The sequence below is a fragment of the Mixophyes fleayi genome, chromosome 11, assembly GCF_038048845.1.
Source record: "Mixophyes fleayi isolate aMixFle1 chromosome 11, aMixFle1.hap1, whole genome shotgun sequence".
NCBI lineage: Eukaryota > Metazoa > Chordata > Amphibia > Anura > Limnodynastidae > Mixophyes > Mixophyes fleayi.
This window is the reverse complement of record NC_134412.1, coordinates 10,139,248-10,154,264: the sequence shown is the minus strand read 5'-3', so window position 1 is coordinate 10,154,264 and position 15,017 is coordinate 10,139,248. Positions and strand designations below refer to the sequence as shown.

The following is a 15,017-nucleotide window of genomic DNA, read 5'->3' as shown; positions in this document are numbered from 1 at the left end:
ATTTAATCTAAGTTGGAGAATTTATTGCAAATATCCAAATGTTAAAACTGTTTTGAGAAGCACTTTGAAAAAACGTCTAGCACCTCTACCCAGGATGCCAACTCCTACAGTTGCTCCTATAGCCCTACCCCAGAGGGTGATGGAAAGTGTAGTTCCTTCTATAACATCCTCTAACAGAGTCTGTGCTGTGTCCACCAGGGGGCAGAGCAAAATTGGGTTACTCTTGCATAGTGTCATTTATCCACTTGTTGAAAATGTGTGGGAGTTTTGCATACATGACTCACATGATTGTCGCCTTCATGGAAACAATATTTACAAACCTATAGAAGAAAGCTTTTTTCCGATTCAAAATTCTTTCCTTTACAGCCACATTCCTGTCACCTCCCAGTTCTCTGCCTCTTTATAGTATAAATTGAGAGGACTCTCAAGGGAAATTACCTCTGTCCGCTGTAGATTAGTTTATGCACAATACTTATAATGGTGTCTGTGCTGGGATCCCTTCTTGTTCTCTCTGCTCTAGTAGCAACAGGTAAGTGGATCACATATTTACTTATGCAACTGTATTTTTAGATGTTTTTTTATGCTTTTAATTATTGGATTTTTTTATTTGGACATGTTATAGATTAACTATATATTTTTTTGTTATTTTGTTCATTCATGTTTTGCCTGTGTATATACTCAAATAAATTAAGATGTTTATTTGCCACTGTCAGCTGTCCTTAATTTCCACATCTTTAAAGGTAAATCCATTTAACTACAAATTAACTTCAGTGTTACAGGAAGATCTCAAAATTCTATTAAACAATTTGACAATATTGTGCTACAAATTTTATCAATCCTACCAAATTAATTTTTCTTAATGTTACAAGGTTCAATTTATTCTGATTGTCTGGATCCCAGGTGCAGTTCACCCCACCTACTTGCTATCTGCAGTCCACAAGCTCTCTGAACATCAGGTAGCAAAACATAGCGAGTGATCACTATTGACAATGTTTTAAATGTATAATTTTTTTTATGATCTGGGATCAGTTTTGTGTGTATTTTTGTTTGTTTGGTATGTTTTGTTTTATTTACTTTAGTTTTTTATTTTGTATATGTATTTTTTTTTTTGTTTTTTTTAAATGTGGTGAAGGAGCTGAATTTAAGCCAGATGCTTGAACAGCACAGATTAGTTATGACTGCATAGAAGCAGGTCAGGCAGCTGGAGAGTCAGCATCTTCTCCGCTAGTGCAGCATTTGATGTTATCCTACCTGCGGCTGACTCACAGCCATTAATGGGCTCAGTCTCTGGTGGGCAATGTTTTCAAGACCTGGCGGGAAGTAGCTGTTTGGAGAGCAATGGTTTCAGAAAGGAGTGCTGTGACCTCCTTACAAGTCTATTGCAATGTAGGGACTTTCCCTGTGACTATGTACTAATTCACATGACTCTGCACACATGGGTTGCGATAGACGTGGGGTTGTTTTTGGCTGCACATCTCTCTCCTAACAATTGTGTCTGTCTGTAGCAGTGCTAGCCTAATAGTGGGTGATCTTGTAGTGTTTGCCATTTTATCAGAGGACCCAACCCAGTTTGCTATTGTCACTGCTGTGGTGTCACTGGATATTAGCGGAAGCAGATAGATTCCCCTGGAGTGGTCACCACATAACCATTGTAGTCTTTCTAGGACGTCCTTACAGTGCACTAATAAAGAATGATGTGCATCACACCATCATCACCTGTTGAAATGGTTCCACCTATATAGATAATAATATATAACAGCACGGTGGCTTAGTGTTTTTTTTTTTGTTTTTTTTAATCTTTATTAATAAAGCAAGTTCCCATTCCTTTTAATCTGCAAACATTTTTATGGGCTTTCTCCGCTAATTTACATGCATTATATATTGACATACATGTAAAATCAAACTAGTCTCAGTGGTTTACAGGCTGTCTGAACCCAGTGACATTATTTTTGGAGTTTTCAATGGCTGTTTGCATATTACCCTCTAATAGATTCCCCCTACTATACACTTCACAATGCAGAAATTGATGTTTTCTGTGACTGTGAAATGTGTGGTAATTTTTTTTTTTTCCTTTTGAGTGATAAAGGGATTTATAAACCAGAGCTTGGAGAGGCATATTACAGGAGATCTCTACTGACACCAATAACGTTGGTCAACAAGGAGTTGTTAGTATAGTGTTAATCGAAAGAAATGAAAGAGATACTTTTACAACAGTTTAGACTCCTTTGTCCATTTCAATTTATCTTGACCAATAATAGCAGTTTATCTTTAGCAGCAGTATGTAAGAAAAAAAAAAGGAAATGTACAATGTTGAAATAATTCAAAAATAACAACTGTAATCCTGATTTTTAGGGCTTCAAAACCTATGTACAGTACATGTGAAATAAAATCTGGAATAATTAGAATAACCCAGGTTATATGAAAAGATAAGAGGAAATATAATGACGTAAATTGGATTCCCTATAGGGAAATACAGTTTTGATTAAAAAAATTAAATGTACTAATATAAAGAGATTAAAAAAGAACAATATATAACAATAGGTATTGACCTTGAAAATGTAGAACTCTGCAGGGGTAAGATGCCGCAGTAAGTTCATTATGCTATGGGATCTATTTAACAGACCGTGAACAAAAAACGGAGACAAAATGCTTTTGCATTTAACAAAGGGTTAACATTGGAGAAATCAGGGATTTCTCAGTTTTTAACCTTATCGGCGCTTACAGCTGCCTCCATAGACCTGTATGGGGACAGCAGCTTTAGTCAATTTTTTTAACCTGTGTAAAGCAAAGGATAGCGTTGCCGGATCCTTCACCAGAGTCTGCTGGTGAGTAAGAAGAAATGTTTGCAGAGGAGGGGAGTCTTTGCGGTTTTTCCAGAGCAGCCCTTTATGGTAAATAGTGGCTCTGCTTAAATATGTGCAATTTGCAGCAATAAATGTATGAAATTACTTCCAGCATATAATAAATAGAAGCCTAAATAGGAATAAAAAAAAAACATATTAAAGGATCACTAAACCTTCAAATAGTGAGATTGCATTAATACCAGTTTCATTATATAGAAGAGATTAAACATATATAAAAGTTTTAGAAGTTTATTAGGATTGAAAATGTTTGGGTTTTAGGTATGAATGGGAAGATAGATTATTTATCCTATGCGTACAAGAATTTCTGCATTTCCTCTTTGTTTTTCAAGAGAAGCATAGGCTAACCGATGGGGGTTTAATAGCGCCTGGAAACCCCCTCCCAGCCTGGGGTACTGTATGCTTGAGGTGACTGGACCCTGCCCCGGGACCAGCCACTTTGCAGCTTATGTGCAGATTGTTTCTGTCTGCAATGTTCACAGCCATCTCTCCCAAACAAATAGTGAAAGCAGCAAGAACAGGTAGAAGGGAGCAGGACAGTCTGCCAACTTTTCTGACACACTCAGTCATGACTTTGTCCTGATTGTAGGGACAGTTGGGAGGTATGTCTCACTTCACAAGGCTCTGCTCGAAAAGGGAGAGCTGTGTACCCCTAACAGTAGTGCACGCAGCATTGCCCGTGTATATGATGGGGATAAGATTAGTTAGAGAGCAGCCAAGCGCTGTCTAAAATTATAGCCACGCCCGAAGCATGCTGGCCACACCCACTGGTGGTGTGGCATGGAAACCCCTCTCTACAAATCATGTGTTTGCCTCTGGGAAGGGGTTCTTTATATAGTGTAGATTCTTTCACTTTTATACCCTTTTCTTCTGGATTACTTGATTTGACCGGACGAATCTGGGCTTTTTACGATATGCACACACCCTCCCCCAACATATGATGCCGTTGCTTGATTTCCAGTGTAACCAAGTTGGTATTTTCAAATTTTGTGGGAGCCCTTTGTTCTGCAACAACATCATTGTCTTCACTTTTCCAAGTACGTATAAAGTTTTACAATAGTTTTTTTCTCCCTCTCTTTGAAATACGTGCTATCATTGCTTTGGCATGGAATTTCAATCATTGGCTCAGTACTGTCTTTCACAAGAATATCCGCATTCCATGTTTGGATATGTTATTTTAGATTTATTTTCATATTAAGCTAAACTTTATGCTTTCTTTACATGACTACTTTTGTTTTGCTTTTATAGCGTTTACGGTGGTGCACACCTGAGACACGCTAACCTTACATTTCCATTTGTTAATGTAAACAATAAATGTACAGTATAACAATGGTTTTTGCTGAACCATTTTTACTTGCCAAACAAGTAGTTTCATCATTATATTTCTTAGATTTTTCACTGTACCATAATTCTCTAATTTACTCCATTTGCCAACTGACTTACATTTGATAGTGTAAAGTCCCGAAGTCCTCACACACCTTGTGAGTGCATGTTGTTCCTCTAGGCCAGGGTTTCCCAAACCCAGTCCTCAGGGCTCCCCAACAGTGCAGGTTTTCCATATCTCCTTGCTGGAGCACAGGTGTATTCATTACTGACTGACACATTGTATCAGATCCACAGGTGGTCCTAATTATGTCACATGTGATCCGGAAAACCTGCACTGTTGGGGAGCCCTGAGGACTGGGTTTGGGAAACCCTGCTCTAGGCCAACAGCTGAGTGGATGGGCTCTGTTGACCCTAGCAGAGAAAAGGAGGCAAAACCATTGGCAATAAAAACACTCATAGGAGGGAATTCAATTGGCCGCGTTGCGACTAATTATTACGGTAATAATGCACTTTATTAACGTTATTACGGTAGTTTCAACGCTGCCTTTTTGCTCGCAGCTCCCTGAACTGTGAGCAGAAAGCCGGGTTAAAACTACTGTAATAACGGTAATAGTTTTAATGCCGCGATAATTCAGGGGGAATTAAATTCTGCCCCATATTGTTAGTGGGTCAAGTTCGCACTTAGAGGGATTTCCAGCTTCCCAGAAACCTCCTGTCTCTTTACTTGAATCCTCTCATCTTGATGTCGGACAGCTGGGGAAGAATTTATTTCATTACTTAAAAACACAAAGGTGGGAGGCCCCTTTAATCTCTCCCCCATTCTGTCACTGTAGTGGATATGTGCTAACAAAAAACTTGTAGGTTAGTTCCTATTTTATAACTGATTCAGGAGTCAATGGGTTAACAATAATGGGATTTCCAATCAGGGCAGAAGAAAGTCTGGCCTCGGTTATGTGGAAGACTGAGGAAAGGGTGATCTGCAGAATATTGCAGCATTCAAGTGGGAAGAGGAATGAATCTGGATCTTAATGGTGTCCTGGGTGAAAAAAAGGTTGTATTCTGTAGCTATTGACAGCAGTAATGTCAGAAAATTATCATGTAAAGTAAAAAGGTCAGAATCAAACATCATTCATAGATGGTTGACTTGTTCTTGTTGGGTTAATTTACTGTATTTGAGACGATGGGGGCATATTTACAAAAACTGCGGGTTTGAAAAAGTGGAGATGTTGCCTATAGCAACTAATCAGATTCTAGTTAAATTTATTTATTGACAGCTAAAATCTGGTTGCTATAGGCAACATCTCCACTTTTTCAGACCCACAGTTTAGTAAATATGCCCCCATAGGTCATGCAATCCTTTTAATAAGAGCTTTGTATGTGGCATGGTTGGTAGAGAGATTGAAGGGGATCATGTAGAGAAATGTCAGTCACATAGTTAGGGACTGCCTGTTCATTTATTTTTAGTACTTTATATAAATATAAGGGAGGTTTGGTATGGGGTAATATTGGGAGACAGTGAATTGCCTATGAACGAGGAAGTAAATATTGAAATGTTTATTAGGGTGTGTGATAACAGTGCTGTGGGTTGCGAGATGGTGTGATAGAATGGCAAAAAGTAAACTGGGTGCAGCACGTGAACATGAAATAAGGGAAACCCCCTCTTACACAATTACTAAAGAGAAGAGAGAGCTGTTCAGAGTAATGTGAGCAATCCTGCAGTGATCATGTCAGGAGCTGATCATTACACAAGGGAGTGATCATTAAAGGGATGCAGTAAATATGTGAGACTTCCCTGACATTGAGATCATGTGTGGAAAAAAGCCTATGCCTATAAATGTTAATGAACATGGGGTTGATGTATAAAATGAAAGCAAATACTAATATATATATATATTGTAGAATAATCAGGGGAACAGGTACCATCTCCTGGGGGGAAGATGGTGACGAACAGCAGCAGTAAACCACACAAGTCCAGAGGTTTCAGGTTAACAGCCACAGCTAGTTTATTCACCAGCTTGTAAATAAGCAAAATACAAATAAAATCCTAGCTGTCTGACTACTAGATAATAGATTTTAGTGACACCCTCTCTCAGGTGTTGGACTTTGCGTCCAAACACACACTCAACATATCATTGATCACCACAGCAGAGTCTCTCAGGAGGCAATTTGCCTCCTCCCCAGGTCTGAGACAATGATTGCATATTCTAGCTGACTTTTCATAGGCACCTCACAGGTGCATCTCTTGATCAGTCTGTTTAGAGACTGGCAGATCAGAAGACCCGGACTGGGCCTTGTGTATGGAGCCCACCCGTCTTTCTCCATACAGAACACCATGGACCCTTACCATGTTTTGTTAGCGTAGGGAAATACCCTGTGGGAAGATTTACCCACACATCTACACATTCTCCCTGGTGTTTTAACGTACACAATGCTGGAAATCTGGGACACATACCTCTGCCTCCTTCCAGTGAATCTGTCACAGTCTTTCAAAAATTTAAATCTTATGACACTATGTAAATGTTTATTTCATGTGTTATGACTGGTGATACCTTATTCCATGTAAAATAATTCCACTCTTTTGACAGGCAGGTCACTTACTACAGTCTCCTCATTCTAACCCAAATGGTATCTGCCAATCATCTCCTCTTTTAACTGCGCTTTGCAGAGGGATGAGCTGTTGGCACGATACAAATGCCTGCTGGGAACTTAGGAAGGTTTGAGGGAAATTGCAGAAAATGTAATAAGTTTCCGTATACTACTCCTACTACTCAATGCTTTCTTCTGCCTCCTTTTGGATATAATGGACAAGGATATGACTGCAGTAATGAGAGAGAACAGGGCTTACTTGCCACCAAAGGACTATTAGGTGGGGGACCCACCTAACTGAATAGCAGTATTTAGGGGAATGTGTACATCACCATAAAAGTATTCCAGTGTGTATTCGTATAAAAAGTGGCATCTAGACTGTAGCATGAGGTCCACAGCAAGCGGAACTTAGTGGGATTTGTCCAAGTCTGTTTTCAGTGTGTTTTATATTATCTTGTACCACAAAGTTAAAGGAGAAGTTAACTGTAATGACTATCTGTAGTCCGGCCATGATAACTATTAGTGCTAAAATATTCGGGGGTAAGCGGATTAGGGGATTATTATTATTATTATTTCTATTTTTATTTTTTTTAAATGGGAAATTGGCATATAACGTATATGTCTCTAAAATGTAGGTAAAATGGGAAAGGAATCTTAACAGGAAATCCATCTACCCGCTTCTTCATAATCCACGATTAGCTCCTCCCCGATGTTTGTGGCAGTCATTTACTTGGCGATATCGCCTAATTCCTGCCTCCCAACTGTCACTGATTTTGGCAAGACCGTACCGATTTGCAGACCTCAAAAGGACGAATCTTACACGAAAGTGGATGGGGTCTCATTAAAGAGTGAGAGTTTCCATGTAGATCGGGGCTGGGTTTGTGGGGAACGAGTGTGGCGCAGGGAGCTGCGAGCTGAAATCCGGGTTAGGATTACCGTAGTGACGGTAATACTCTTAACGCCGCATTACTTTTGCGAGTAACGTGGCTAATTGAATATGCCCTTAAGTGTCTTGGGAGCTGCTTGGTAAAGACACATTTATTTGTTCATCTATGCCAATTGTCAGCCTGTGTGGCAGCTGGTCAGGAATCTCTCTCTTGAAAGTTCATCACTATCGGCACTGGTGGCTGCTGCAATTTTTCAGTTTTCCTGAACTCTAGCGGGAGCAATGGTAAAACCTTTTTCAAACTACTGTGAGTGACGCCTGTAATTAAGGGAGCAGCGTCTGCTATCGCGAACTAAGCAAGATTGCAATACAGTTAGAAGTTTCATAATGACTCCAGTCCTTCAGGTTTCAACAATGTAGCAGTCGACCGACACTGATCTTTAGGTAACAATAGTGGCAACCGAAGAAGACACATTGTCTGATTATTACAGGGATCTTTAAAGAAGGTGACTCCCTTACATCAGCAACTTCCTCTTCCCTCTGTCTTGACAGCTCCTCTGTGAAAAACCTTCAGGCCCTCAACCTCTCCAATTACTCAGATACAGTGTCTCTAAAATGACACCAAACCTACAGCACAGGTATCCTTTATATCCTGCCCATTATAATTATTATTTACAATGTTTCTCTGAATTGTACAACGATGTTAACATTTCCACATATTTGTGGATAATAATTTGCATATTAATGTTTTACATTATTCTCTATTCCAGGTTTTTCCCTCGCATGTATACAATGTTTTAATAGTAGTGGTTCATCCTGCACTGGTCCCCCAGTGAACTGTTTAACTGGTCAAACCTGTGTCTCTGCCTACACTGTAGTCACAACGGGTAAGTCAATAACTGGATGGTGAATAACACAGGTATAAAATAGTTACCATGGTGATAGTTATTAAATTGTAGTGGGACAGGGTACATAAGAATGTAGTATTCAATACCCACTAATATCTATTATAACCCTAAAACACAAGCGTTGCTAATGTAGGAATAAATATCTGCAAGTAATATATTTACAAAAATTGAGTTCTGAAGTTATCACTTCACTGTTTGTTAGGAAAAATTCTGCATTATAAGGAATACTTCAACTCATGCCAGTGGTTGAAGGGGAAATTTAGAAGTGTTGGTATGTGAAAAGTAAGTGAATGGAATGTGATAGTGATACAAATAAGGCAGTAGGAGAAGTGGGGGTATGACATACCCCGTATAGCCCCCACTGCCTCATGCAGTAGGTTCTAATGGATATTGGAAGTACTCTTGGATTTCTCTGATCCTGCTGTACACTTGTAGGTGGCTGCATTGGACAAGATACAGACGTTTTGACTTCTGTGCCTTGTACCATATGTGTTTGACAAGCATTTTTTCATTGGAGTTTTGCTAGCATTTGAAAACTCTAAAGTCACACCCTTGGGCATCTGGCCTAAGGGGGAAGAAAGAAAAGAATTATAAAAATAGGCTGCAGGAGTAAAATCAATAGAAAATAAAAAGTTACCTATGGATCACCGTCTTAGATGCATACCAGCATACCAGACATCCTCCTCATCATCACCATTTATTTATATAGCGCCACTGATTCCGCAGCGCTGTACAGAGAACTCATTCACATCAGTCCCTGCCCCCATTGGAGCTTACAGTCTAAATTCCCGAACATACACACACACACAGACATGCTGGGACTTATAGTTTCACAAAACCTGGAGAGCCACAGGTTGGCCAAGTCTGCCACATATCGACCAAACCCTAATATCTATATAGAAGTTATATTTGATGTCTCTTTCAGGGGACTGTTGTGTATCATTCTTAATAAAAGTATATTTGCAGCAATTCTTCAATATGTTTTACCTTTTTAGTCTACGATTGTTTAGAATCTTCCCTATGTTTAAAAATATAACATCAATGTATTACTAAGAAATGTTCTAATAAGCTCATTAAAATAATAATGTGCATGCTGTGTGGTATAAATTAATATAAAAAAACAATTCTATTCTGTTGCATCTCGAGTAATAAGAATATTCTCTCCTATACTGTGCACAGGAAGCTCATCCAATCCACAGTACTCTATATCGTGCGGAGCAACGAACCAATGTAACGTCGCTGGAAGTTGGACCATTGCCGGTAGCACAGTCCTAACAGGAACTTCATGTTGTAATACTGATAACTGCACCTCAGCTCTTCCTGCATGTAAGTGTCTACAGCATATCGCACATTCTGTGTCAGCATCCTCGTTTATTACTACATTGATAGACTAATAAAGTTGGACTTGTGAAGTTAAAATAGAGACACTGGTCACATGAGATACGGGAGTATCACAGGCCCTGCCCCTGTGTAGGAATCCACCAATCCACACACTGCATTTCTGCAGAGCAAGTCTAATAAGCTGTCAGTCACTCTGATCCAGTGTGTCTCATCTGCTAGAGGAAAAAAAACTCCCTCCCAACATAGCTACCTGCTGCCGAGGAGGGAAAAAGGAGCATGGAGGAAATGTCAACTCAATATATAGTTTGATATATATTCTATCAAACTGTTTCAGTGTTTTATTTCTGCGCGTAGATAAATGAACAATATACCAGCTTCTACTCCAATTTATAAATGCAAACATGAGGTAAAGTAAGGCAGAATGGGTTGCAGAACGAAGTGAACTTAATGGGTCTCATCCCAGACAAACTATAAGGCGATGCAAATGCATTTATTTATTTTTTTTGCATGCAGGAGAAGTACTGCCTGCTTTTGCATGTACCGCTCATACTGGGAGGCTTCATTTTTACACTTCAAAATTAGAGTTGAGCTAGGACACGCCCCCTCACAACTCTAAATCTATCCGCACATTTTATATATGCCCCCCCCTACTCCCACCTACAGTGCGACATGGTTTTTGCCAAGGTGCAAATGTTTTCTTTTTTTTAACTTTTCTCCTACCTTAATATGAGGCCCGAATTTATATTACAGGTTTAACTATGGTTAATTTTCAGTATATTAAAGGACAACACAAACAAATATATTTAACATTCATATGGAGGGCTGCTATTAGCATTCATGGAACTAGCCATTGAGTTCACTAGTAACCCTTTTTCAACATCCCACTCCTATTATTTCTATATCAAACAAGGGAGAGAAAAAAGATGCACAGTAAGATGTGTGTGTGGGGGGAACACATTAAGTGATTTGCATCTAGGGTGGGGCATACGTCGTACTTGCCAACTTTTGCTATCCCCCCTCTAGGAGTTCAGCTGGCAAATGCGTGAGGGGGCTGTGGTGTCACCATAACGTCACCATAGCCCCGCCCCTGGTTGTGATTCCCAGCATTGCTCAGCGGGGGTGAGGCTTGATGACCCAATTTGTCTTTAAGCCCTGCCCCTCCCATGATTCAGGAGAGCCTCTGCTCTTCTGGAAGTCCAGGAAGACTCCCCCGAACTCCGCACAGTGAGACAACAATATTACAACTGTGCCACACCTAAACACTCCACTAAGCCAGAACCATGTCAATTATATATATATATATATATATATATATATATATAAAAAAATCATCATCTGGTTTCAGTGAAAACACAATCAGCTATAATTACAAAACAAGTTGATGCCATGTATATATGTACATTCTGGTATATACAATCAGAAATACAACTATGATTTACTTATATATTATAAATGTACATTTATTCATCACAATCTATAATATTTTGTTTTTGAAGTGCCGAGTCAGGGCACGGCTCAGAACGGTGTGACCTGTAGAACTTGCTCATCAACCACCTCTGCTTATTGCTACACCGGGGACACGTTGCAGTGCACAGGAAATGAGACCATGTGTGGTCTTTTGACAACACAGATAACAGGTAATATTATAATGTCATCTTTTTCTCAAATAACATTCATGAAGGTTTGTTTCAAGGACCTTCGTGGTCTAGAAATATTTTTGCTATAGGATCGTTAGAAGTATGGAAAACGACGATATATCCAGGAGCGTCACAATTCCAAAGAAAATCATTCCTACTCTTGTAATGGTCTGTTCTACACACAACAGCCATCCAATCGGGTTTCTTGGCACACTTTACTGAGTGGTGTCTACATTCAGACATATCCAAACCATGGTTAAAGGACAGTTACAGGTGCTGGTAGGGTTAAAAATTTCTGGAACTAACATGTTGTTTAACGGTAAAAATAGAAACCATAGCAGAGTCATTATAGTCTTATTGGACCTGATTCAATAAGGAGTGTAACTGGTGATATACTGTGTGTAATGCATATAACTACTCTGCGCATGCCCAGAACCAGACCATACACCATAGAACACAGTGCAAAGGACTCTTGCTACAGCCGAAAATTTCAGTGGTGGAACGGGGACGGGAAAGTGCGTATGCATGTAGTCTATGTATAGCAAGGGCACGCCAAGCTCGAATGCACACAGCAGCGTCAGACTCAAACTTTGGACATCTCTAAGGTACATGATTTTCAGTCGTATCACTTGCACCAGGTACAGGTCTAGTCTAAGTGCCGATTCCTTGAGATGATGGTTAAGTAGATATGCTAGAACATGTGTTTGCAATCAGGAACAACTGTCCAATTTTAAATTGTGTTTATTTATAGACATTAATAACATCCAACGAAATGTATTTCATGGGAAAAAATATTTTATCTCTTGTCATTTATATATATATATATATATATATATATATATATATATATATATATATATATATATATATAATTTGATATTAATTGACTTTTATACTGTGATTTCGGGTTGATCCCCCTCCCTACTCTTCTTCTGCCTGACATTTTTTTTAACCCTCCCCTGTCCATCACCAAATACAACATTCCTAGCTCTTGATGGGGTCCAGTGTGTTTTCTATTTAAAATCCATTGACAAGACCTGTGGAATTAATGGCATTTTTTTTTTTTGTTTCCCTGCAGGAACAATAACATATTCTTCTGCCCTCCGGGGTTGTACCACCCCAAGCTACTGCAACACACTTGGTACAAGTACTTCTTCTTTCAGTGGGTTAAATGTTATCTTGAATACATACTGCAGCAGTGGAGCCGTTGGCCTATACGCCGGCTTCTTCTTTTCCACATTTGCCTTCCTGTTGACAAAATTGCTATTTTAGATATACTTTAAGAATAAATGATACATGATCATGCTTTTTAATATTGTAAATGTTCTGAATAACATTTAAAATAAAATGTTGACAGTTACTTGCAGTATAAAATATGTGGTAGGCATGTAGAGTAACACCATGTGCCTACAGGAGCCTCAAGAACCAGGCGTCAGTCATTGTAGTCCTACCAACTCCTTCCATAAGTCTATAAATTATTTTTTATAAATCCACCTAGTTCAATATCTAAAATATGGCCATGACATAAATACACCCCTTGTCCCATCCAAACTTTTGTTTTAAGGGCCTCCATCTGTTTTTTGCCTACAGACACCAAATATGTAACCCCAGTCTTGATCACTGAATGACTCTACTTTAGGTCAGAGATGGAGTTATGTGGGGGGGGGGGGGAATAATTTAATAATTTGACAATTGTAAGTGTAGAAATAAATGATTATCTTATCATATTTTTAACACCATGCTTACAAAGGAAAGAATACCATCATGTATATCTCCAAGGTATCCTCAGCATAAGGGGGAAAAGGATTCTTTATTCAGATAGATATGGAGAACACAGGTCATATCCCTCCATAAATACTTTGTCTTCATAAACTTTCATCACAATGAATTGATGCTCGCACAGTTCTTTAACATAGTTTTATTGATCCTTCAACCTGATTTATACTGAAATAAAACATTTGTTACAATCTTTTGTATGAGAAGCTGTGTCATGAATGTTTTGCATTAGACCTCTCTTCTCCTTGATATTCAGTCCTGGACTAATATTTTGTTTAGTTTGAGTCCGGTATTTCTGTGTCCTCCAGTATCCCACCGCTGGCCCCAAGATTCCACCGCCCACTGCATCCCATCTGTATAAGATTATTTGAAAATTAGTTCTAATTTAGCCAAAACTTAAAACTTTTATAGTCATAAATAATGTTTATTATACAAAATAAAAAATAGGACTTTCATAGTGATATTCCTATTCGGCATCCCTACCTCAACCCCCTTTCTTCTGCTCGCGTCTAAGAAGGTCAGCAACTACACTGACATGATTCTTCACACTGGGTGTTATTGGGGTTTATTACAATAAATAAAGGACCCTTTGAATGATAGACTGGTAACACTATGGCAAATTCATTTTTTTAACTGCATACTTGTATAACATTGTGATTTCCCTCTAAAAATAATTTGTTGAATATGACACAACTATGATCTTTCAATGAATGATTAATTAAAGAAAATGATAAAGAATGAACAAAATACTATGATTACAAATATTCTATAAATGTTCTGATTTTGTTCTATGAAATAAATGACTATCTCAATAAAACATGTTTTTTTAAATATAAAAATGTGTCTCTCCCATTTCTGTGCCTGTGATTTATGTTAATGAGTAGCTTTAAGTGCTATTTCAGATGCATAGCCTTATTTAAGGAAATATGGGATCTATACCTTTCCTGAAAATGCAGTCCAATCTAAACTGTTTCCATAAGGGGATGTAGTTGAAAGTTGACAGTGAAAATTAGTGTGTGCAGACCCTCGTGTTGTGGTTCTAAAATCATCTTTGTGTTTTGGTTCAAGTTATGTGTGCAAAGCATGCTATAATCTTTATTAAACATAGTGGCACAACACTGGCTGATACGATAGTCATTTTAGATGAGTAGATAGACAAAGGAGAGCTGATGTTTTCTGTTTCCATAAGGGGATGTAACTGAAAAGTTGACAGTGAAAATAAGAAGTATTCGCAGACCCTTGTGTTTTGGTTCTAAAATCATCTTTGTGTTTTGGTTCAAGTTATGTGTGCAAAGCATGCTACAATCCCTATGAAACATAGAGGCACAGCCCTGGCTGATATGATAGTCATTTTAGATGAGTAGATAGACGAAGGTGGGCTGTACCCAGAAGAAGAAATGTGTAAGCCCATGCACACTATATTTTGAATGTTAGTCAGCATGTGCTTGATTTGTTTTGGCCCCCACAAAACAAAATATTTTGTTTGTTGGTTAATGAACTGGAAAATAGATATAGATTTTAACAAATTACTAATGGGCAGTTGGCTAACAGTGGTCATTTTCCTCTATGTTGGCAATGTCATCACCCTTATCATCATCCTCATTACTGATGTCAACATCATCACACAATATTAGTTCATCCCCAATGGAGTCTAGCGTTAAGAATTCTGTTTGTAATTGGCAGCAAGAACGGTAAT

General features: G+C 38.6%; 1 protein-coding gene across 3 annotated transcripts; it reads left to right on the top strand.

Annotated features, from left to right (window-relative positions):
- Positions 1 to 287: 287 nt before the first annotated feature.
- Positions 288 to 14,126, top strand: LOC142107321 (uncharacterized). Of its 3 annotated transcripts, XR_012679938.1 has the most exons (6): positions 288 to 529; positions 8,151 to 8,297; positions 8,430 to 8,546; positions 9,747 to 9,893; positions 11,405 to 11,545; positions 12,624 to 14,126. XR_012679938.1 is itself a non-coding variant. In XM_075190685.1 (5 exons), the coding sequence occupies exons 1-5, from the start codon at positions 478 to 480 to the stop codon at positions 12,815 to 12,817; spliced, it is 651 nt and encodes a 216-aa protein (XP_075046786.1). In that variant the 5' UTR covers positions 293 to 477; the 3' UTR covers positions 12,818 to 14,126. The 3 variants fall into 3 exon arrangements, 2 of the variants coding, with proteins under 2 accessions (XP_075046786.1, XP_075046785.1); XM_075190685.1 differs by lacking the exon at positions 8,151 to 8,297 and having other exon boundaries at positions 293 to 529; XM_075190684.1 differs by lacking the exons at positions 288 to 529; positions 8,151 to 8,297 and adding an exon at positions 3,735 to 3,898.
- The last annotated feature ends 891 nt before the right edge of the window (positions 14,127 to 15,017 follow it).

Bases quoted from the DNA above. Each gene is read 5' to 3' on its own strand.
- LOC142107321 (XM_075190684.1), top strand. From the start codon at position 3,799: ATGATGCCGTTGCTTGATTTCCAGTGTAACCAAGTTGGTATTTTCAAA. The intron at 3,899-8,429 runs GTACGTATAAAG...TCTCTATTCCAG, and splicing joins CATTGTCTTCACTTTTCCAA to GTTTTTCCCTCGCATGTATA. The intron at 11,546-12,623 runs GTAATATTATAA...GTTTCCCTGCAG, and splicing joins TTTGACAACACAGATAACAG to GAACAATAACATATTCTTCT.